This window comes from Citrus clementina, unplaced genomic scaffold (genome assembly GCF_000493195.1).
Source record: "Citrus clementina cultivar Clemenules unplaced genomic scaffold, Citrus_clementina_v1.0 scaffold_2, whole genome shotgun sequence".
Lineage (NCBI taxonomy): Eukaryota > Viridiplantae > Streptophyta > Magnoliopsida > Sapindales > Rutaceae > Citrus > Citrus x clementina.
The window spans coordinates 33638570-33664220 of record NW_006262688.1 but is presented as its reverse complement, the minus strand read 5'-3'; the positions used below and the strand labels follow the sequence as shown (position 1 = coordinate 33664220).

The following is a 25651-nucleotide window of genomic DNA, read 5'->3' as shown; positions in this document are numbered from 1 at the left end:
TTTTCAAATCAAACATACCATTAATTTGTTTCACAATCGCACATAATATAACTTTAAAAATTATCTATTAAAATAATCTTATAATTTTTAATAAAAGTTCTAATTGACAATCAAAAAACTCAAATATTTTTTTTTTTGTGTAAAACCTCTTTTTGTAAAAGTTCTACTTAAATAAGCTCTATTAATATATATATATATCAAACAAAGTCTTAATCTTGAAAAAGATCAAGTACAAGTGAGCTTTAAACCTTGTTTGGTAATGAGTTTGAGTACAACACTAAAGTATTCGGTAAATAATAGTTGTTGTAACTTACAAATTAAGTTAATTTTATTTTATACTTATAATACAACACTACAGTAGCCTTATTGGGTAATAATTGGGATTGAGTGTTTCTGCTGTTAATTGTTTGAATCACCACTTCGTATGAATTTAATTAATATGCGGGAGATTTAGGCAAAATCTTTAGGTGAAGTGTGCTATGATATCATGCTAAATTAACACCTAATTAAAAAAACTTTAACTTAAAGATGAAGCCATACGATTTGAATTCGAGAATGGCGTTTGGGTGGAGGATTTTTAGGTAAGATTTCACATTTGTTGTTGTGGTTTGAATTTATGCCTTTGTCTGAGGGTTATTTTGTAATTCCAGATGGATTTTAGGTTAGAAATTAAAAGATGAGCAGACATTGCGCCAGTTTTGAGAAACCCAGTGTCTCGATGAGTTCGATCCCATCAAATAATAAAGTGTGACGAAAGCCGGGCGAATCAAACTTGAACATGCGTTGTCTGGTGTCTTAACTTGCCAAGTTAACAGCAGAAAGTAGTCTAATTAGTTGCGAAGGTGACGTTGTTGTGTTGTTGATAATATGACAGGTCAAACTTAATTGTTTTTGCTTGCAAATTGCAATTCAAATGGGAAGGATTTTTCTGGTGGAGCTGAAAGGCAGGTCTTATTACAAATGCAGATTCTGTAACAGCCATCTCGCTCTTGCTGATAGTGTCCTTTCCTGGGTATTGTTTCTCTTCTGAACTTTTTTTTAATTAAATCATAATTAGTCATACAATTAGAACTGATGTGATTAAATTTACAAAATTAATTGGAAATTTAGTCAATTGCCTGGGTAATTCACTGAATTTGGTCAATATAGAGGGTGGAGTTTTTCAAAGAAATTAAATATCGTGATGTTGAATTAACGGGCATCTAGGGTTTTGCCAAAACCAACTGGGTTTGGGTCTGGGAGATAAGGAAGATTGTTTAGCTGGCTTAGGGTTATTGGGTTGCTGTGGAACTTAACTGGTATTCGAATGTGAATGTGTATGGACTGGATTTTGAGCTAACTTGGAATTGTTGGGAGAGATGAAATTATTGTCTTGTTGATTTTAACTATTAGAAAAGTGTCACATTATTTGGATAAATTGATTTAGTGCCTGTATGTGTTATTATCGGCCGAGGAATTCTGACTACAATACACAGGAAAAATATTATTTTTCATTGGACATATAAAAGTAGTTTTTAAAATCGTTTTTTTTAGACAATGGGGAAAATTGTTTTACATTTTAGTTTATTCTGGATGATCAAAGGGGTGGGAAGATAGGTCTTAATTGGTCTATAATGACATTAAAAAGATGTAGATGGTGTTATGGTGGAATTAGGAAAGGAAATAGTCACTAACTTTGGTTTTTAATGTGATTGAGAATTATAAGTTTTAGCTTACTTGAGAAAAATGTGGGTATGAGATTAGTGAACCGCCAAACTAAGAGAAACCTCTATGTGAACCTTTTTCTGTTCCTGTTTAATAAACGAATAAATTATCCATGAGGATAAGCAAACTGAATGGCCTTGTAAATGTAAAGTTCCAGTCGAATGATAGAAGTGCAGATACGCTTCACCGTTGTTTTAAAATTTTTAAGAAAAAGGTAATTAACTGGTACTGATCCTTTTAAGTGTTATCATTGGATGCTAACTGCAGAATAGTAATTCATTAAGTGGTTGCTCCCATGTCTCAACTCCATCAAATTTGAATTCTCAATAAATAATTATTTAGCGGCCATTTATCCAATAACTGATGTCATACTGTCCTATTGTGAAAAGATGTCTCCAAAGTTTTGCTTGGTTACTACACTACCTCCATATAGATATAGGATATTACCTGAACCTCTTGGGATTTCACAGAAAATACACATTTTTTTTGGATTGCATCAAATTCAATAATTTCTTATAACTCTTTTTTTTTTTTTTTTTTTTTTTTTTTCTGGCCTTGGTAAAAGAACATTTCTTTTGTGCTATTGGGAAGGTTATTCTTATAATGGAATTTGTGTTATGCAATGGATTTAACTCATTGATGGTTTCTTTCTCACAATTCCTGTTTATATGCACTCATAGATGTATATTGCATCTAGGATGATATCATTGAATCAACAGATTGAAACAAAGAAATTTAAACAGTAGTTTCTACTATTTTTTGTGCATATGTAGAATGAGTTTATATGCAATGTTGTTCAACTTTTTGACTTTAGTTTGTTGCTTTTTAATATGATCAGTCCTTTAATTGTCGTCGAGGAAGGGCATACCTCTTCAGTGATGTGTAAGTTTTTCTATGATTTTTGCTTTATGCTGCTTCCCTTTCCTCTATGTTGGACTGAAGAAAGAATATGGTTCTTTTTACCTTGTGATTTCATTTTTCTAGAATTTGTGAATAATTGTCTTTTATGGTTTGCAATGAGTCATATACAGAGGTTTGGTCCAACACAGCTTATTTTTAAGACAACAACGTAAAAGCCAGTTTCTGAATTGTCTCTCTCAATGTTGCTATTTGAATATTTGATCTACAGATCATGTTCCCGTGAATCCAATTCTACTGGTGCTAAGAAACTGGTCATCTCTATTTCTTTCTTTCTTTTATATTTTACCAAACACTTCATATGGTTGATTTCAACGAAAATCTAGTCGGCATGTATATCAATATCATAATAGAGTTATTCAGTTTGCTGACCTTAATTATATAAATTTCGTGAATTACTGTTTATATCTCATTTGAAAATCTGTCTTTATGATCCTAAGGATTTAAATGTTCCAACAATTAAAAGGTTGAAAAATGATACCTGGTCAATTGTATCCATACCATTATTTCTGACACATTGGATCTTCAGGGTGAATATAATGCTTGGACCTCAAGAGGAGAGGTTGATGCTCTCTGGCATGCATACTGTGGAGGATATATTTTGCTGCTGCTGCGGACAAATTGTTGGCTGGAAATACGTAAGCTCCTTTCAGCCATTCTTCTCTTGTTTTTCAGCGAAAATTTGAGTAATATTTCGGGGGCAGCAACATCATGCAAGCTTTATAGTAGAAATTGGCAGCAAAATAGTAAAAGAAGAAAATTTTCGGGAAATGCTTTCTTTAGCGAACATTGAGCCGTTGGATTTATCTTAATCGTTTCTCCAGAAAAATTTTTATCTTGACACAATATAAAGTGTCTGCATTTTTACAAATGATTATTCTTTTCCTTAAGATCAAACTCTAAAAGGCTACACATCGGCCATCGTTAGCTGCTGCATAGCCTGTTCCTGGTTTATTTTAGCAGTTATTTCACCATCCAGACATCAGCTTATGGTAATTAGCAATCATTTTTATGGAGCCTATGACCTGCATGCAGGTTGCTGCACACGACAAAAACCAAAAATACAAAGAAGGGAAGTTTGTTCTTGAAAGGTACCGAATAGGCAAATATGTCTTTGAGCTTTTAGTTTCAGTCTTCTTTTAAATGTTAACTCAATACTTGTCCGATATTTGCACATCTTGCAGATGGAGGATTGTTGAAGAGGTCACAGAGGAACTTAGTCTCGAAACCCATACTCATTCAAATGAGGCAGAAACTCCTTAGGAACGTGAAGTTTAAATTAAATCTAAACCATAGTGGCAAGACAATAGACTGTTAAGGAGCCATTTACACAATTGTGGGAACGGTAGACGGCTGCTTTGTGTTTCTATTATGTGGACTTTTGGCCAAAATCTTGTTTAGCACCGCATCGCCCTTGACCAACGTTTAGGGGGGCCATTGGCTCACGAAGTTGGCCGTGAATGGAGAATTATTTTGAGATATACAAGTGAAGTCGTATATATGTAATTATTACCATGCTAATGTTTGGTTTCTTTTGCATAAAACTGCGTGATCAACTTCAACTACTTTAGGTGCTTCGCTGTGGCTAATTGCTGGGAGGTTGAAGGGCGTATGCCTTTAATTTTTTTAGAAAAAAAGAATTGTCCCAAAAAAGGCGATGGGCCCTCGTGTTTTCATTGGGAAAATGACTGAACAAAGAGTCCCCACGAGATAGTGAGATATCCAATGTATTTGACTTGTCCAGGCAAAAAATGGATATAAAGAGGGAAAACAAAAGTTAATTTTGAAGGAGCATTAAAATTTTCAAATCCGTTTTAAGCTTCGTTGAATAATCAACATGATGAGGGTTTCGGGTTTCCTAAATTATAAGGTGTAGAAGCCGCCTCATAAGTCGTAATTAGACATGTGAAACATGCTTCAATAGGGACAAAATAAGTCTCAATGAATGCAAAATATTGGTCCCACGTACTTGATTAAAATCATAATAAACTCACAACAAATAATCACATTGACATATTAGGATTTTGGCAAAATTCCTATTCTATCTTATGAACACAAAACAAGGACCTTGAGCTGTTACATACAGAGTCTGTAACGTAGTTTTGTCCCACAAAACAATTTTAGGGTCTATTGATTTGGACTATTGTTTTCGCCTCCCGTACATCACAATCTTTATGTCCTATTAGGCTGTGTTAAAAATAAATAAATAAACCGAGTCAAAATCAAGCCGTCTTAATAATTTAAAACCATAGCCCCAACTCAGAACGACCTACCCAAACCAATACTAATTTCGGGACAGTACTGTATTTCTCAACAGTATATGGCCCCGGCTTATCTTATCAGATTTGCATTTATCATTAATAGACACACAGATGCAAAGAATAATTGTGAAATCTTTTTGAAAAAAAAATATTTTCAAGAAGATTATGGGCCCGGAAAATAACGGAGAAGCGGGTGAGATCGGAGCCACCGTCCAACTTCAGTCATGTGATTAATGATGTGCGGCTACGCACAACACGTGGCGCACACGTAAAAGAAAATTCAATGATGTCAACATTTCTTCATCAGGTGGGCCCGCCACTGAGGTTGGAGCCCATGGTTTTGTTTTCAAAAGCAAAAACATCCCACTTTACAAGAAGCAGTATTTCCAATTCCGGGGTCTTGTTGTTCCGCCACAACACACACTCGATCGACTGTGACAAGATTTTATCATAAATTGCCAGTTAATTGTTTGATTAAGACCTAAAGTATGATTTAAAAAACGAAGATCTTTGCTTTAGATTCTTCTTTGCAGTTTGGATGAGTAACCACCTAATTTAATACTCATTTTCGGGAATAATTCATAATGAATTTCCCCCAAATCAAGTGATTTTTTTTTTTTTAATTAAACATCGATTGTGCCTTAAAGAAAATAAAATTAGTTCTGTGATATAGAAGACAATTAACTTTACAGAAGAGTCCCCACCTCATGATGGGACCAGCCCCGCTTTCTACCCTCCACGCTTTCAAAGAGCTGGTCAAACCTGCAACCTACCATATATAGATGATGATGATGATGATGATGATGCATGGTAACTTATGCATACATCTTGTATGATGATTATTATGAACTTTTAGGACAAAAAGTGACGTGAGATGATGTGACATAGTATAAAAAGAAGAACACATGCATTACTCCAACTTAACGGCGCCGTTAAACACTTCCACAGCATGCAGACCGACGTCGAAATCGAGCCGCCGTCACGGAGATTCACGGAGTTTCTGTGCGCCATAAAACAAACAAATGCAAAACATCTGCTTTACTTGTTTTGATGTTTTTTTAGTGTTTTTGAGTGTAATGCTAGACCGCAGTGACGCCTCTGTTGCCGACAGATGCGTTCGTGCGGGGCCCATATCATGCTCAGTCCTATTTCCGCCACGTACATGGTAACAGGCCCCACACTATTTAGCAGTGCAAATGAAGAAAATGTATTTGGGAGCGCGGGGGCCCACAAATGGGAGGGTCCAATGAGTCATGAAATGACGGCCGGCGATGCGAAGGTGCAGCAGTGATGATGCAGCTGATACTGTGTCAGTGATGACGATTGTATTAGGTTCTGAGTTCTGACTTCTGAGCTTGCGTGCTGGTTTTAATTTTCTCATTCATTTGTCATTTTTCTTTTCTTTTATTTGACTTGACTGGACTCTACTCTACAAAGGGCATGAACAAAACTTTCTTTAACTTACTTTTACACCCCCAACCGTATTTAAAATGTCGCACTTAGCCACCCGGCCTTTGGCATGGTTCTAAGTCCCCATAGTGTATTATAGACTTTATTCCTTTTATAGCTCCCATAAAATATTATAAGGACTTTATTCTTTCCGCAGTTACATAGTGCGGAGACAGTACTTTAGTTCTAAGTTCACATAGAATATTATAAAAACTATTCTTTCCTTAATTACAGGAAAAAAAAAAGTATTCTCTCTTGCAACATGTGAGTATAGTAAATATCTCTGAAAAATTAATGAGGATAAAAATCTTGAAAGTATCTTCGAGTATTAGTAAGGATTAAAACATAAATAGTATTTAGTGTAAATTAATTTTAATAATAGTCTCAATGTAAATATCAATAGTGATATGATGTAATATTAGTAATAGGTTGAATATAATAATGGTGTTAAAAAAAACTTAATTTAAAATTATCACACTTAAATTACAAATTATTGTCATTTTTTTTATAGGACAAACTATAATCATCATAATTTAGATTTTTAAGAAGTCTACATTTATGTAACTATATTTCGTGGCGCAGTCTAAAAGATTTGTGAAGTAAACATTTTCAATTTATCAATTTTTACATTCAAACTTTGCGAGTAATTAATAAAATATATAGAAGAGTGTTTATGGAACCAACATGGGAAATGATTTCAAATAATTCAGTGGCGGAATTTGTTTTATGGATTTTTTTTTTTACGTTGGTCGTCATGGAAAATAATCTTAAGAATTTATTTATGTTGGCAATTAATATATAAGATGCTTTATGAATTAACAAAGCCAGCACCGTCCAACACAAGGCGGATAAAAGGAAACATTGACCTGATGACCATCAAACAGGCTACAGCCATATCCTATTGTCTATGTGATAAGAATGTTATATTATTTCTAGAGAGATGGATGGATATAATAAAGAAAGAAAGAAAGAAAGAGAGCGGAGACAATAGGATATGTGATGATGATGATGAAGACTGCTATATTTCATAGGCCGCCTGGCTAGCCTTTTGCATTTTATATTTTGATTTGTCACCCCCGTAGATACTTAAAAGTTACGTGCATAGTGATAGGTTTGTTTCGTATGAGCAATGAAGAGTAGGCTGGCCAAATGTTTTTACCATTTAAATTATTTGCCCACTCAAGAGTTTTGATTTGAGCTGTCATAGAGTTGATTTATATTTCCCTTTTGCCACTCAATTACACACTCTAAACGTAATTATCATTCTAAAACGCATTCTCACAGATATTAATCAAATACAATGCATTAATCATGGATACTTTTGACCGTTTGTGAAAATATTTTAATATAATAAAGTTCATAATACATGGTAAATTGGAGTAGTTGGTCGTAAACATCATTTCATGTCGATTGGGAGTCAAATTCGCTAGCTACGAGATGGGGCTGGGCCAAAATTAAGAGAGATTTAAGTTTTTTTTTTAAAAAAAAACCAATTGACATTAATTATTTTAAAAATCAGCAGCTAGCTATGAATAAATTGACCACATTACTCCACCAAAAAAATAAAAAATAATGGAAAAAGCCGGCACATGAGAAACGCGCCCAATTTCCTTAAAAAGCAAAAAGTGACGTCTCAACAAAGAAAACTTTATCCACAACAGACGCGATTACTTCCTCAATTTCGCGAGTTACAAAAACAAACTTTGCTTTATTAGTCGTACTGTCTCGTTCGCTTTTACCGCATTAACTCGCATTTAATGAATCTCAAGCGAAACTCAACGGTGACTGCTAGTTACGGCACTAATTAACACCGGCAAGGGGGTGTTTTGGACCTTTAAGACTTTTTATAAAACTAAACTACGCGATTGTACAGACAGCGAGTGGGTATATACTGACCGCGACCAACAAAATCATCAGAGCCAGATCTCTCTGATGAGACTGGCAATCTTTACAAGGAAGGAAAATGCTAATGCTAAACGCACACGCTTGCTTGGCGTTCTTCCGTAACGGAGACTACTTTTTGAGTTTGCACAGTCAACTGACCAGCGCGTGTAAAATTCGCGCGTTAAGAAATTTGTTTGTATCCGTAGGAAACCCCAGAAAGGGGTGCGAGTCAAAATCCTACTACCAAAACCCAAAAATCAGGTCAGTGCGTCAGACGGTCGCAAATGATGTGATCAACGGTCGTTCGTGCTTCAACCGGAAGCAGGCAAAAACAGTAATTAAACGAGAACTATGATACGAAGAACCAAAATACATAACGCGAAGAATTGAAACTGATAAGCGTTTCATAATTCATACAACAAGCATATAAAAAGAAAAAAAAAAGCATTATATATACATGGGCTCTCAACTTCCCACCAATATTCTTATCCCCGTTTTTTTTTTTTTTTTTTGGTCTAATCCCTCTAAAAATAAGAAAAAAAGAAAAAGGAAGAACAAAATGATAAAAGGTGGTAGTAGTAAGACCAGTAGTTGAGTAGTTGTAGTCACAAAAGTGAGATGCAGTGCGACGTCGTAAAATGCCTAAGCGAGAAGCCACAGGAGTAATTGACAGCTCAAAGCCAGAGCGGTGGCGGCTCATTCAAATCAATCGGCAACCCACGCCTCACAATCCCAAAGAAGGACGGAGTAGACCCATTATCAGCCACCGGAGCGCCATCAATAACCGCAGCGTCAGTTTGTGCAGAAGCTGAAGTTGCTTGCCTATCAGCAAAGTTGATTTCTTTAAGAACCCCAGTTTGCAAAAATTCACAAAATCCAAAGCGCTGATGACGGTGGTGACCAGGAGTGATCCAACGGTGCTGATTACTGGTATTGGTATCAGACGGTGCGTTGAGATCAAGTGGAAGAGAGTTTGTAACCGGAGCTGGGAAGTTGGTCTTGGCTTTGGCTCCACGGAGAGACCTGGCAGCGCCGTCGTACGCGAGTGCAGCTTCCTCCGGGGTGTCAAATGTACCCAACCAAACCCTCGTCTTCTTCCACGGGTCGCGTATTTCAGCTGCGTATCTCCCCCATGGCCTCTTTCTAACACCCCTGTAGTGTCCCTCACGTGAGGACGCCATTGAGAAAAACAGAAACAGAAACAAAATCCGAAGAGATGTTTAGCTATTAGTAGTAGAAAATTATCAGAAGAGAGAGCGCTACTGTGTTTGTGTAGCGCTTTTTAAGAAAAAAAAAAAAATTGGGGTCCCACCAAGTCACCCGTAATCGTCGGTTGGACGGCATGACTCTATATAAAGAATTCACAATTCACTCTCCACCGTCTGATTCTCATGTAGTTATAAACTCTCACTTGAAATTCAACTCAACGGTGCTGATTCTATGATTTTTTTTTTTGAAATTCTGATGATGTTTTTTTGAAAAAGAGAGTAGCGTACAAAAATAAAAGTGGGACCTACGTGAAAAGACAGAGAGAAAAAAGTAAAAGAAGTAGAGAGCCGCCGCCTGATTAGACGTGAGAGATGGAGGAGAGTGTCATGTGACTAGTCGTGGAGCCGAAGTGACGTAAGCCCTATGCATTTTGTACGGCGCTGCTCAGCGGCGCCTGCATTAATTTAGTATTATATAAATATTTGATGTAATAATAAAAAAAAAAGGCAAAAATAGAGTGGAATTATGATGATTAAGATGAAGAAAGAGCGGGGTGGCGTGTCGGGTAGCGAGTGGAGGGTAGTGTGCAGAGATCCCACGTGGAGGATACGTAAGAGGTGTCTGAGTTGCAGGAGACAGGGCCGGGTTTGAGCCGAGGGAGAGTTAAAAAATTGAGGGGAATTGATTTTGCATTTGGCGTGTTTGACTCGGTTTTGAGGATTCAGTATTTGTGTGGTGTGTGGTCCAGAATATTGGGTTAAAGTGAAACTGTACGGTGGATGACTAAAGACTACTACGCTGCTCCTCACTGACAAATGGTCACGTGAAAGCCATTTTCATGATTATTTAACTTTAAAATTGACTAAGCTATGAAACTTGACACGTGTGTTGTGAGACCATGCGGGATTTTAAATATCAACATATACAGTTTTGATCGGCTGAACGCATTCTTCAGTAGGACAAGGAAACCATACTAGTGTTTTTCGATTAAAGTACTATTTTGGAGTTGGCTTAAGATATAATATAAATTATGATTATATACATAAAATGATAAATTTTAAGATCGAATATAAATTATAATTATATACATAAAATGATAAATAATAAAAAAAATATGTTATAATTTTAATCGTGTAATTATGAATGTGTGTTCTACCTTAAAACGGTTTCAATAAATTTAGACCATTCTCTTAAATATATTGAAATGATTTTTGCTAAGTTACCTTATAGTATGTACAAAAACATGTAAAAGAATAATAACGTGACAATGGATTCACTTGATTTTTATATGAGTTGTATAAGTTACATAAATGGTAACTTGGCAAGATCTTATTGAAATTTATATACATATATATATATATATATATATATATTTTTTATCTTGGGTGTGTGTGTACATACACACACACACACACATATATATATATATAATAGAAGAGGTCAATTATAAAAGTTTAAGTTTTTTTAATTATTCTTTTGACAAGTTTTAATTGGTTAATTTTTTTATAAGATAATATGCTATGTATTTGGATTTTTCACATTTAAAACATGTATAATTTTTGTGATATTTTATAAAAAAATATTTATATCAATATATTGAAATTTGTGTTTTTTGTTTGTTAGTAGCATCAAAGTGAGGATGTCCTCTATATATATATATATATATTACTCTTAACGAAAACATTTTCAGAGTGAAGATGTTATTAAAATATTAAAAAACATATATTTTAATACATTAAAAGCTTTGTTTTTTTATTATTAGTGCATTGAAATTTATGATTTTTTATTCGTCAATGACACTGTCACTTTTTTTAAATGAAGATGTATTCATTAGAAAATTATTCTATAATTTTGATTTAAAAAGTTTCTTACTTTTCACTTATTAGATTCATTCAATTACATGATGATATTTTAAAGTTGGAATGTTGTGTGTGTGTGTCTATACACGCACACACACTCTAAATGCTGTGGTTTTTTTATTTGTTAGTGTATTGAAATTTATAAATTTTTATTTTTCAAGAATATTGTCACTTTATTAAAATGAAGATGTGCTTATTAGAAAATTATTCTATTATTTTGATTTAAAAATTTTCTTAATTTTCATTTATTAGATTCATTCAATTATATGATAATATTTTGAAGTTAAAATGTTGCGTACATATCTCCTTTCGTCTACCATTCGATTGGGTGACTCTAATAAATAAACAATTAAATAATTTTAAGTCAGGAGAACACTCTTCCATACACACAAATCAGGATCCGCCTATGTTACCACTGTGGTAAGGTACCACACTTTTTGTCTCCATCCTAAACTGCCGTTGGATGTAAACTGAATGAATCTAACGGTCGAAAAAGAAAAATGGGTAAAGGCCTATTGCCGGTTGTTGAAAGATAATTTAATAATTAAACAAAGGAAAAAAAATGTTAAATAAGCGTCCACTAGAGGCCTTCATCAAAAGATTTTTCACACCCCAGGAAGGAATTAAGATCATCAAAATCGTTCCCTCCCCCAGAAAATCCAATAATTGAATTCTTTTTCACCCCCAGAAATGACGATAAATTTCCCCTAGAAATTGCTATTGTGAAGTTTAAAGTTTTGGTATCTCCTGATAAAGGCAGAAACGATGCAAGTAAAATTCACGGCGGATACATGACAACGGGAACCAACTGGAAAAGATATTGGGTGGTTATGGAAGTTTAGCAATTAGACACATCAATTTGCCTTAGAACAGAGTCAATTTCTCACGTGCACTTGATCTATTGTTGTGCCGCTGGAACGGAGGCAGCAGGTAATTAAAAAGAAAAAAAAATGTTTATTTTTGTTTGCAACAGTATGGCAATGGTAATTTGCTTAGGAGTGTCGGTCATGTTTATTTGTTAGAATAAGTGAAGGCGAGATTAGTAACAAGTACTGCTTGTTTAATTTGATTGCAATAAGCACTACGTTGAAGGAGCGAGCGAGAGGGAAATAATTCCTTGGAGAAGATTTTGTAGAATGATTGGGCTATTATCTTGCAATCAACTGTGAAGGTACATATTTCTTTCTTTTTGTAATGGTTAAATGTAACCATATCAGTGATTCAATTAACCTTGCTTGGTTATTATTTTTATTTTGTTTTGTTTTTTGTGTTATCTGCTGGTGGCCAATTATGTATGGATGACATTGGGGTTATGAATTGTTAATTTAGTTTTGTGAATGGGCTGCACGTAGGTGAGGAAAAAAATGAGTTGCTTGGCTATAAAAGCAAGCATGTTCATGCGCTTTGGGAATGTACCCCCTTGAAATGCTTTGTATACTTGGTAAAATAGGCTATATATCTGTTGCAGAAAATGAATAAATTTTCATGTTGACCATGTTCTTTATGGGCCATGAGTTGATGTTCATGATTGTTTTATATTGTAGGACTGCTCAGTGGGGTTCTGTTAAGAGAAGGTCAGGCTCTACCAGGTAGTCACCTTATGGCTCAACATTTTTTTCAGAATGTTCCCATCATATGAGTCTGTTTGGACAAGTTCTGCCTGTTCAACATGTAGTGTCTCCGAAGTCTATCTTACTGTTTGTGTGTGAGGTGTTGCCCTCTCCATTAGTAGCAAGGAGCCAAGGATAGGGTTGTTTGCAGGTGTTCTTAAATTAAGCATGCATTTGGAACATGTAAAAAAGAGTGCTTTTCTCATGGCATGCAGAGGAAAACACCCATAAGAAGAATTTAGCAGTAAACATATTATAAAGGACATCTGATTTTGTTCTTGGATGATGATATTGTTCTCAGCTGTTTTTATGATTATATTCATAATAGTCTTAATTCATTTACAGTATCCCATTTTATCTTCAAAATGCTTAGAAAGTTTTATCTTTTGAAGCCTTAATTGCTTCCTGATTTGATGTGTATACATACTCCTGGAATTAACGAACATTCAGGGCTAGGATCCTTGACAATCTCAGGAGCACAACATATGGATTTAGTCCATTTGGAAGATACTGTAACCGGGTCATGCGTGTCTGGACAATGTGTTGAAAACTTGCACAATAAAATGGAGATTGAGGTGATCACTGATATGAAAAGTTTAATTTTCATCGAGTTACTTGTTTAATTTCTTTAACTTTTATATTAATTTTTAGTTACGTTTTAATTGCACCAACTTCCAATGAATTTAAGGAACAAATTTTGTAGGAGTCGATGCTACGACAGAAGCATTGTGAACCGATTAACAATTTGCCAGCCATTACTATTTGTGACCGAAAGTACTGTTCTTTTGTCAATCGAGAGTTGCCATTTATTAAAATATGTCCTGAAAGAGGACATTATCGGGTTGGACCATTTCTTATGCCTAGGCCTTTTGGTATTGAAGAGGAAAGTTTGATTAACTTCTGCATGGATGATGATCTAAAAAAAGGGTAAGATTAATTTGATATTGTTAAAGTAATACAGTTATGTGCATTAATTAATATGAACAATAATTTCGAGATTGAAATACATACAATTCTTACTTGTTGATCGATTCTGTGGATGTATTGAAAGAAACTTCATAAATGATGGTATTTCTGTGGCAGGGAGATGCTTTTCCAAACTAACTTCTATGGGATTACTAGGAATGATATCATGTCGTTGTCTCCCAGAAGTATAATCAATATGAAGGTACAATCATCCAACTACTATTAAAACTTGTATGTCCGGCAATATTATTAACATCCTCCATTACCTTTTTAAACGACAATGTTATCAACATCCTCCTATTATTCTTGAATCTGGCTTAATACAATTTTGTTTTAATTCTCTTCTACCGTGTAATATGGTGGAAATCTTCTTCGAAGTAAGATTGTTGCATTCTTTTTGAATTTGCTTACTTGATGAATTTCACAGAGTTTTTGTATTAGCTGTTGTTTAAAAAAATCTTGTATGGTTTGCTGCTGTGTCTTGCTTGATTCGATTTTATATGAACTCATCTCCCACATTCTGAGCACTGCCAGATTGTTTTCCGAAGGTTATGCAGCATTTGCAAATCAAGTTTATTACAATTGCTTTTTATAAATAAAATGTAAAAATTACAAGTGGTACTAAGACTAATTTATATCCCTAGCCCACTAGAAAGAAGGCTCTTATGTTCCTAAATTATATGTTCTCCTATTATACATTACAAGCCAGGATAAAGCAATGATACAAGATAATCAGGCACGATGCAATCGAAAATTTCAGTTTTAAATTTATTCTTGTTAGTTTACACTGAAATAGAATTAGAATCAGAATCTGCAGTGTCAAATGGGGAGCTTGAATCAAGTTTTGCTTGATCAAGGGAGAAATCCAAGTTTAAAATTGGAGAATTGGCAGCTGAATCGGTGGCTGATTGTAGCTCAGGGATATCGGATTATGATTGCTACAGAATATGAACCTGTCCAAAGTTCATCTGGTTCTGTGAAATGTAATAAAAGTTTGATTCAACTGCAGCAGGAGCTATAAACGATAAGGAGAAACCAAAGTTCATCTGTGTAAGCAGCTTAAGAAGATGGAGGTCAGTCCACTCAGCAAGTACTTCTGTGAATTCTGTGGGAAGGTACTGCATTCCCCTCTTTCCTACTCTTTATCCTTTTTGATTTCTTTTTATGCTCATGGTTCAATGACTGTTCGCTTTTGCTTGTGGATGTATTAAATGTTTACATATTTTTTGCTCTTGGTAGTATGCTGTGAAGAAGAAGGTTGTGGGAATCTTGCAAAGACTTTGGCAAGGTGAAAGCTAGAGGTGCTTACACTTTGAAGTAAGATTCTCATTGTTTGTCTTATTTACTTTTGAGTATTCAATTTAAATGATTCTAAATTCTGTCCTATATTCCTTTCCAGTATTGCTAGAGTTGTGACCGTGAGAAGTACCATTTGGACGCTGAGGGAGCAGACTGAGTTAATTTTGTTGCCAATCTATCTTTTTTTCTTTTCATTTATTTGTGATAGGAGTAATTCCTGAGGCAGGATTGTCTAAATGGATTTCGATGCTTGGATATTTGGTTTGGAAAGTTTTGAATTTGAATCTCTTTATTAAACAGATTTTGATGGACTTTTAGTTTTGTGGTGTTAACTGCAGGGTCTGTTGCTTCAAAATTTTGGTGTTAAACATCATGGCTATAATTATTTAAATGGGCCACAATGAAAATTGATTTCCACTATTGGTAATCATTCATGAGAAACTAGCTCCAATTGAAATTAAAGTTTTGTTCTCGTATTTTAGAGGAATGAAATCAATTCCTTCAAAGGCATAGGTTGATTATCCTTTTGGATTAAATCCATCAACTCCCCAAGATACAGGCCGGCATTGATCATATTTCGTTGTGAAAACCAATGAGTTCACATACAACAAAGGCTGAGCCGAAAGTCTTTTACCAGCGCTCCAACTCTTGCGTTACATCTAACTTTACAAAATTCTTAAGAAGATGGAAAAGGCAAATATTATTTAAACACAAGCTATTGCCGTCGCCTCTGTTCTCTCCCTCTATTTTGCCAATAACCCCCATTTTTTAATGTGTACATTCCAAGCCCTTGTCTTATACCCTCATGCCAGGCTCCTTCATTCCGATGCCCATTGGCAAAATGATAGACATCAAATCCATGCTTCTTTTCCGCAAATATTCTCCACCATATGTTTCCCCATTTCTAAGTAAGAAAACTGGATGTCAATATGAGAAGGAAAAGATTTATAGGCTTATGCATTAAAAAATACCAGAACAAACAATTGCTACAATCTACCATTAAACTTACTATCTAATGAAATTAAGCAAGGTATCTAGACCAACAAAATGAACACAAATTATCCTAATGAATGACATCTTCAAGATCACTATAACCTTTATCCACTGATTAATAAAATTACAATCAAACCTAAGCTCACTTACATTATCATCCAACAGTTGTCAGCGAATCCACTAAAGGGTAACAGTTTAGTACTAATGTAAGAACACTAATTTGAAACAAGTGAAATACAATCACATGATCAATATCTCTAGTAAACTCCTGGTGATGAAATAAAAAATGATACAAGGAATAGATTTCATAAATCAAAACTACACGGCTCACGATATGATCCTTGTTGACCATATTCTAACAGATAAGTGCCTCATCTTTCCCCATTAATGCAAGTACCATTTCATTAATTCAATTTAGTGCTATCAATAATGCCCTCAAAATTGAAGTAAAAACTAAAAAATAACAATGGAAACCAATGCACAAACAAGGGTCACCAGTCCTTAACTCTAACAACAAATAGCACAATCCAGTAACAAACACTTAATAAAAATTAACACGAGACACCCCAATTAATTAATAAAACTAAGTCCACAGGGGAAGAAAAATTACCTAAAATGGTAATGGCCAATGCCATGCTTGAACCCCACTTAAATTTGCCAACATAATCGACTTCCATCCTCACAAGTATGAACTCCACATCCATGACTCTGCCCATTAGACCACTCATCTGCATAAACATCTACGGTATAAAACCTATAAACCCCAAATCCATGCCTAAGGCCTTGCCTACATTGGCCCCTATATCGGCTCCCTTTGTCCTAAGTCTCGACTATATATCCATCATATTTGCCATCAACCCTAGTCACCTTCATATCTACCAATAATACACACCACTCCCATAACAATTCCCTTTGTTATAATCACCCTCATAAACGTCGCCATTGCTGTAAACTTGCACCCTCATAAACGTCGCCATTCCCTTTGTTATACTCACCATCATAAACGTTGCCATTGATGTAAGCTTGCACCCAGCAACCCGAATTTCCCATCTTTTCTAGCTTGGGCCTTGACCCAATTGACCAAAACACAGGTAGAGGCGACATCGAGATTTTGGAAGAATTAGTGAGTTTAATTGAGAAAGAACGGGCGAAGAACAAAGGAATCGAAGGCAAACGAGGAAGAGCGAGATTGAGAGAGAACAATAAAGCCACAGAGAAGGCAAAAGCCACTGATAAGAAATCGAGAAAAACGAATGACTTAAATGAGGAACGAGAAAATAAAAGAAGGGCAACAATAACACCATAATCAATCACAAATGAACTCCTAAACGACGGAGGTATTTGCAGCGGCAAATTTGGCGGCAATCAAAACGGAAAACAGAGATTGCATCTGCATATTCGGCAGATTGAATTAAGGGTTTAAGTGGTTCAATCAGAACGAAAACTGCTATATTAATACGTAACCGGCTGCAACGGTTGTAAGTAGCTGTATCAATTATCTAATAATTAATTTTATCCGTTAGATTGAGCAAGTAAGCATCCAACGACTTTGGAGAATAAGGACAAAAAGTGTGGTACCTTAACATAGGCGGACCCCACAAATCAACTTCCAATCTAAAATATTAGATTTTATTAAAATTTAAAACGAGTTTACAACAGCATAAATGATCTTTTTCCCAATTTTTTAAGTGAAAGTCGCCCAGACTTTAATACTATCCGAAATTGTCGGATTGAAAAAATGGCGACATATAAAACTTTTTCTTGTTTAGTGCAAAGTAGTAGAGAATTGCTTCGATCATCAGCCGTGGCCCATGGCAGTTGTATGCTTTATGCTTTATTTGCCTGCCTCCATTAGTAAACTAGGGCTAGCAGGGGCTATGATTTCTAAGGAGGCAAAGAGGTTGGGGTGGGGGTGGGGATGCCGACTCCATTCCCCACCCATTAAAAATTTCACTTTCATTCCCTCCCTCATTTTTTAATAAATTTAGTAAGGTGGAGACAGAGAATTTCCTCGTAGAAAATGATTTCTTTATCCTCACCTCATTCTCCATTTATTTATTTTATAATAGATATAGATAAATGATTCAATAAATAAAAAATTAAAGACTTAAATAAAATTATTATCATATTATAAAGTATTTAAATTATTTAATAAAATCTCCAAATATTTAAAATAATATCAAAATTAAAAAATATTTGAAGACAACAGTATATTAAGAGAAAAAATAAAATATAATAATATTTTTGGGCTGAATAAAAACTATATTGTAGAGTTTTCTTTTAGTTATAACTCTTATGTCAAGTTAAAATAAAAAGAAACTTTATTAACTAACATTGCAATTGATAAAACAAAAATTATTAAATAAAAATTAGAAAAATATTTATATACAATGGAGATTGGGGTAGGGAGTACAAAACCAAACCCTATCCCATTAAGAATTTGGAGATTATTTTTCCCTCATTCCCCCATCCCATTCCCCAAAAATTATTTAAAATTGATCTCATTTAGGATGGAACCCCATGATCCCATGGGACACCAAACCCATGGAGGATTTTACAATTTCCTTCTTTTTGGCGCACAGTGCATACAGCTAATTCAGATTATATCAATTGGGTCCAAGGATTGCTTCTTTCATAACAAAATTTGCGTCAATAATCGATTTTGATGCCCACTTGCTTGAATTTATCATTTAAAACCATTCCATCCCTCCCCCCCCCCCCTCTTTTGTCTCAAAAACATTGCTTCCTTATTGCATTATTGCATGGTTACTCGGAATTTTGAACGTGGCTGGTTCAATTATGAAATTTTGTTCTCTAGTGGGGGCACATTCTCACTTCCGTCATGACAGTCATGGGAATATGGAATGACCAAAATGCAATAACACCTGAGAAGAACATACAATACGCCGTAACACTTTCAACCAATAATAATAAAAACAATAAAATGGAGAAACAAAAGGATTTACAGTCTCAATCACTTTCTCCTTGTATCCTCTTGAAAACACCATTCTTCTGGCCTTGCGAAGCCAGGACTTGAAAGCTTCCTTTCAAGCATCTTGATGAAAAACATAAAGGATCCAACAAAGAGTGCATTTTTTGTAAGACTATGCTGCACTGGTATTTCATTATGTGACAACAACATTCATACTGCCAGAATGAACAAAAGAACGGAAGCAATTTACAAAATTTATCACTATCCAGCAATATGGGGGCTACCAAGGTAAGATCTGGCTCTTGGAGGTGCCTCTTTGGCTTCATCACTCAACACCAAACAAGATTGTTGAAAGGAACATGTGAGCATCCACAAGGACCAAATCTCGAGCGGTCTTTTATCATGCTTGTCCAACAAAAGCATTTTAGAATCCATGAATTAAGACGGAAGCAGATTTAAAGGACTTCAGAATTGATAATTGTTAATCATGACAGCAGACTAGGTCCATTCTCTGCAGCAGTTCGAGCATTGCCATGATGATTATAGTGCCTTGCCAACTGAATATCATGTGATAAATGGGTCCTTGCTTTTGCATAGGGAGCACCTCTTGCTGTACAAAGACAGAAAAAGGCACAAAATTTTTATCAGGTGTGTATATTGTGAGTCGAACATTATTTGAAAACAAAGTTAATCCTAGACATTTATCATCGATAGAGATTCTAAAATTAAATTGTGCTCTTAACATTACATATTCTCTCAAAAGAGTTTGTTCGCTATGAATGTCCTTACCTGCAATCTGCTGTGCTCTTAGAATGTTCTGGCGCCTTTTCCACCAGACCATTGAACAGATAATAAGAAGGAAGATAAGACCAAGCACACCAAATCCAATACCAATTTTTGCACTAGTAGAAAGGTGGGGCCCGCATGCACGTAGCCCAGGTATACCACATAGACCTGCATTATCAGTAAAACTATGCATATCCCCCTTCAGTATTTTATTGTAGACTAAGTAACAAACAAGTATATTAGTAAATATATCTACATACAATCACGCTATAGCATGTTTGTGCACGCATCACTGATAATACATGCTATAGCAAGTTTTTCTCAAGCCCAATCATATCTACAGATAATCCATAGCCCAAACATACTTGAAGCTAGCTCGGTGCAGAAGTCTTCCTCCTAGTGCAGCAGGAACTCTTCCAGAAAGAGAGTTACCATTGAGGTTCCTGCAACAAGACAAACTTAAGTTACTCTATTTTACAGTTACATTTCATGTGCTAATCAGCTGCAGAAGAGAACTTACAGTCTACGTAGTGCTGTCAACTGCCCAAGGCTTTCAGGAATTGATCCATTAAAGAAATTGTAGGACAGGTCCCTGGAAAGCAAATAACATCACTAGCACAGTTGGATTTACCCCATATGAACAAGACACAATTAGGAATGTCCAGAAAGAAACAAGCTGGTTAGGATGCACTTACAGTACTTCTAAGCTAGCTATTGTCCCTAGTGAAGACGGAATAGCCCCATGAATGCTGTTTCCACTCAGATTTCTGTAATTACACAAGTTCAGCATATGTGAGCTACAGAGATTTTTTAAACCCTTTAAAAGCTTGGATCACAAATGTTCAACTATTGTAGTAAGAAACAAACAGCAATTAGTGACCAGTCCAAGAGAAAGGAATGAGAGCCATTCCTTTCATCTTTGCCATAATTTTGTCAAGGTTCTCAGCTGTGAGACTCGGATAAAAGAGAAAAGCACATACTGCGGTAGTACTTAACAGACGAAAGCAACCAATACTACAACTTTGTAATCCAAGGAGGAAGGTATCTACAACAAACTTACATGCTCTGTAGATGACGCAGTTTGGATATGCCATTTGGCAAGAAACCCCTCAGACCTTGATTGTCCAGGCCACTAGTCATGAAGAAGCAAAAATTATTTATCAAATTATGATAATATAAGTGATGGAAGACATTTAACTTTTAAAATCTTAAGCATAGGATTCTGGAAAATGGTAAATATTATGAACACAGAAGCTGCGTAGCTCCAGATAAAAAAAAAAAATCAAGTGGATAGACAAAACTGCATGGACTTATTGGACAACCAAAAATACACCAACCAATCAATATGGACCTGCCTTATTGGTTGAAATAACAAAAGATCTTTGCCATTATTGATGTACCTTCTATCCATATCAAATATCCAATCACAGTGAACAGAATAGTTATCCAAAGCACAATGTATCAAAAAGAAGAAACTAAAAGTACAAAGGCAGTGATCTGATGAGTAAGGACAGCTGTTCTTAATTCATTCAATTCTAATTTAAGGCTTTACAATGAAGGTTCATTGAGAGAAATGAAAAAAAATTAAAAAAATTCAAATGTATGGAAGGCAAATTACGGGGATAGCTAATTAAACAATAATGCAGATATAAATGGAATATAAAGGGATCAAGAAAGTACAGTCCATCAATGACCCATTTGTGGCTAGTTCTGTCAAACTGACAATCTGCTCCACTCCATGGGTGTTGTTGGGGAACACAGGGATCACCATTCCACCCAAACCGATGAGGAAGGTCCAATGAGTTCTTCAATACCTGTAAAGCTCTTACTAGAATAAAGAATGAAAAAAAATCAGTAAAACATAAAAATATTCAAACTTCCAAAAAATACATTGCTCGGCTGTAAAGAGCCCTGAGGAGGGGGGGGGGGGGGAACCTTCTTCTGGCAGAGTTTTGGATTCAACAGCAATGATCTCAAAGACCTCAATGGCATTGATTATGGCATGACTTCCTCCTTTAGGATGAAGGGTTACTGTTAAGGTCCTCCCGTTAACAGCAACAGTTGTGTTCAGAACAAGTGCTGTATAGTGATCCCCACTCATTTTGACAACATCTACGCCTTCAAATGCAATATTACCATTTATCAGGATGTCAAATACCCTTTGCCCAACACCAGTGATTGTATTATCAATCTCTGCAAAGTGCAACCAAATTGAATAGTTTCTGTTGGGATCCACATCCATAGTATATTGTAAATCTGGCTGACTATCAGTACTAACAAGAGTAGTCTGATAAAGTGCTTCTGGATAAAAATTTGGTGCCTTTGAAGCCTGCTTGATGCTGCTCTCAGTGGACCTTCTTTGATCAGCATTCTGACCGAAAGATAGAATCGGGTTCCAAAATCTATCGCCACCCCAGTGATCCCCACTATAGTCTACATCAAACTTTGGCTTCCCATTACCACAACTCAATCTTGTGGCTGTTCTGAGGATTAACCCCTCACCCCACCCTTGACCAAAATAGTATGCTTTGTCATCAACCTGAAGAATCTCAAGAGAAAGGATCGCTGGATCTCCATGCCCAGTGCTGTGGAAGCATATAGAGACCGTACCATCTCTAAGAAAGACAAGGGCTTCGGCAAATGCTTGGTCATCATGGTCACTCCAACCTGATTTCAAAGAATAAATTTGGGTGCCTTCAACAGATATATCAAACAGAGGCTCATGGTCAAAACTAGTCAATGTAACCAATCCAAAGAAAATCCTCACATTGTAATGTCCCTTTGGCACTCTGTTAATTATATAACAATTTTCGGGACCTTCAGATAAAGGAAAATAGCGAAGTGTTTTTAATGGAGGAGTGATAAAACTTGGACGCGTGGCATTAGCTGGAATGCCTCCAGTATAAGCAAAATCCTTAAACCAGAGTGTATTTGTCGGAGGACTATGAATGTTTTGGCGTGCTCCACAGCTAATACGCATGGCAAAAGGCGCTGCATTGAAACAAAAGATTCCATAAATTTTGACACCCAATAACATGAAACAATAGCTAAAGCAGAAAATTCTAATTGTGTTTCCTTCGTCAAGTTTGGGAACAGAATTTAATTTTCCTGCAATCGCAAATGTAAGCAGTGATATGCCAACAGGTGAAATGGTCACAGCTTAAAGGAATAGAAAACACACAACAGTCAATGGTCACATCTGGCTTTTCAATCGCAAAACAAGTTTATATCTCTTCAAGCTCTATCATTCAAACTAGGGTTTAGGAATCAAAAGATGATAAACTATCTTAGTTCCTCTAACAGTCCGGCCAAATGGACTTCAAACTTAAAGATGATGAGTTTATTATATTAAGCATATCCGCATGCTAGAAGGCATAAATCGTGGTAACGATAGTGGCAGTCAGGTCAAGTGTAACAAACTATAGAGTAAACAACTATGATACTTTCCTTTTATCTACATTTACTCAGCAACCAAACAGATCAGAACATCCAAAACTTACTGCTAGAAGAATTCAACAAATAAAGCACGTTCAATTTAAATCCAAATCCTTCCATCTCATCATATTCACCGCTTACATGTCCAGAAAATTTAGAAGCTCGAGATCAACAACTCATTCAAAGAAACAAACATTTAATTAATCAAAATGAAAGATTAATTCACTTCAAAGTCCCAAATTCAAATCTCAAGCAAATCTTTTCACAACAAATAAAGTGAAAGCTAATTACCATGTCGAGCTGAAGAAGAATTGAGAGCCGAACAGAAAACAAGAAGCCATAAGAAGTGAAATCTAAGCATTTTGGTTTCAATTGAGCTTTGCTTGCTTCCTTTTTGCGAAAAAAACTCTAAAGCTTCGCTTCACATTGTCTATCTACGTCCATCTACTTTGAGATTCGACTGCATTTTTAAAAAGTGAGTGAATAGTGGGACGTGAGTGCAGGTAAACAGTTACATTTTTTTAATTCATTTTTTCTTGGTTTAGTTGACTCTCGTGAAAAGAGCAGATGATAATGTGGTGATCAGGTTCATCAATTCTGATAGACTTCTGATCCGACGGTGCATGTGCATTCATTGAATGGAATCTAAAGTGCAAGTACAAATAAGATATTTGCGCGTCCGTTTCTTTTTTTTTGTTTTTTTTCGTTTTTTTTGCGGAAGAGAGATTTCGTGTTCTGATTATGGCTCCATACTGGGAGTAGTTGCTGCGATTCCAATTAATTTTTTATATTTCCCTTGTAGCGTAGGTATGTATACCTCAACTTAGTAGATGACAATAGAGAAAATTCACAGGAAAGAAATAAAAAAAAAAAAATACAGGGGTCAGTGCTGAAAGGAAATTTACATTTACGTAAGTGCCTTGATGAGGGATGCTGATGTGAATTTAGATCGGACGATTGAGGAAGCTTGGCGTCTCGGTTGAATTCATTTGGTATTGCTCTTGACTCTTGGGATTTTTTACCTTACGAGACATCAATTGGTGCGCAACTATCGGGGATTTGATAATGGAAAATGGGTCAATGCCATGACGCTGTCGCTGACAGTATATAGCGATAATTTTTGGTTTTGACAATTTCTTTTTTAAGTTATCTGGAAAGATTGGTTTACAAATAGCGTTGAAGACTTGTAGTCTGGGTAACTGTCATGACTCATGATCAACTGGTGCAGGCCTGCTATTGCATGGACCAAACTTATGGAAACAGAATAAATTTTTCAAAAATACAAATCATCTAATGGATCCATAAGATTGTTCATCAGAAAATTTGGAGAATTATACATAAGTAGCCAAAAAAAAATTTGAATTTTTAAAGAAAAATTATCTCTGTATCACTTTTATTTTATCATGTGTATATCTAATCACTATAAAATTTGGACATGTTCTCTACACCACATTTATTTTTTAAACTTATATCAATCAACCACTTTAACACTAGTAAATGATTATTTTACCCTAAAATGAGTTAAAAAAACATTTTATTCTATAAAATTTTCAAAAATAAAAATATCATAGTTACAAGAACACCTGTTGATTTAATAAAACAAATAAGTCTCAAAATCTAAGATGTTAATTTTTATAATTATAAGTTCATTTAAAAATTATCGTGATAATTTTTTGTAACTATAATTTCCTTTAATTTTTGTAATTAAATTAAATATAGGAAAATTTCTTAATTTTTTTAACTATCGGGAAATTTACAATAATTTTAGGGAACTTTTCTCTTCATGTTAATTTTTATTAACTTCTCTATACTTAATTAAATTACAAAAACTAAATGAAATTATAATTTCAAAAAATTAATGTGATCATTTTTAAATGAAACTATAATTATAAAAAAATTAACATTTGGATTTTGAGATTTTATTTGTTCTATTAAATTCATTGGTATTCTTGCATTATAACATTTGTATTCTTCAAAATTTTGTAGGATAATATATTTTTTAATTCATTTAGAGGTAAAATAGTCATTTGTTAGTGTTAAAGTGAGTGATTGATCCATATCTAAAAGCAAAGGTGGTACCAAGAACATTTCAAAATTTTATGGTGGATAGATATACATATGATAAAATAAAGTGATTCAAAGATAATTGACCCACCTAACTTTTTTTTTCTATTATAACTAATCAAATACAAGTTTTTCTAATAGATTTATCCTACCACTCATTGCTACTCTCAACAAATAAAAACACAACTTGTTTTTAGGTAATCCCAAAGTTATGTTTAACGTAACTTATTGTTTGACTAATCTGAAACCATTAGGTATCTTGAATTTGAATCCATAAAATAT

General features: G+C 35.0%; 3 protein-coding genes, 1 long non-coding RNA gene and 1 pseudogene across 4 annotated transcripts; 2 read left to right on the top strand and 3 right to left on the bottom strand.

Annotated features, from left to right (window-relative positions):
- Positions 1-725: 725 nt before the first annotated feature.
- Positions 726-4166, top strand: LOC18051601 (protein yippee-like At5g53940). The gene is made up of 5 exons (XM_006449325.2): positions 726-1012; positions 2543-2586; positions 3152-3260; positions 3658-3713; positions 3807-4166. Exons 1-5 carry the CDS (start codon positions 914-916, stop codon positions 3883-3885), a joined length of 387 nt encoding a protein of 128 aa, XP_006449388.1. The 5' UTR covers positions 726-913; the 3' UTR covers positions 3886-4166.
- Positions 4167-8566: 4400 nt separating this feature from the next.
- Positions 8567-10037, bottom strand: LOC18053449 (ethylene-responsive transcription factor 12). Its single transcript, XM_006449324.2, has one exon. The coding sequence runs from the start codon at positions 9395-9397 to the stop codon at positions 8891-8893; it is 507 nt and encodes a 168-aa protein (XP_006449387.1). The 5' UTR covers positions 9398-10037; the 3' UTR covers positions 8567-8890.
- Positions 10038-12308: 2271 nt separating this feature from the next.
- On the top strand, positions 12309-13602 carry LOC112101137. Its single transcript, XR_002907228.1, has 3 exons — positions 12309-12455; positions 12829-12873; positions 13345-13602. It is a non-coding gene; the product is annotated as an uncharacterized LOC112101137 (long non-coding RNA).
- A 2272-nt stretch (positions 13603-15874) lies between these two features.
- On the bottom strand, positions 15875-18203 carry LOC112101066 (annotated as a pseudogene).
- An 807-nt stretch (positions 18204-19010) lies between these two features.
- LOC18053448 (receptor-like protein kinase At3g21340) lies at positions 19011-24464 on the bottom strand. The gene is made up of 10 exons (XM_006449322.2): positions 24211-24464; positions 23597-23765; positions 21806-22861; positions 21551-21698; positions 20931-21002; positions 20566-20637; positions 20391-20462; positions 20236-20313; positions 19874-20055; positions 19011-19694 (listed from the first exon to the last, which is right to left on the bottom strand). The coding sequence occupies exons 2-10, from the start codon at positions 23664-23666 to the stop codon at positions 19570-19572; spliced, it is 1875 nt and encodes a 624-aa protein (XP_006449385.1). The 5' UTR covers positions 23667-23765; positions 24211-24464; the 3' UTR covers positions 19011-19569.
- Positions 24465-25651: the final 1187 nt, after the last annotated feature.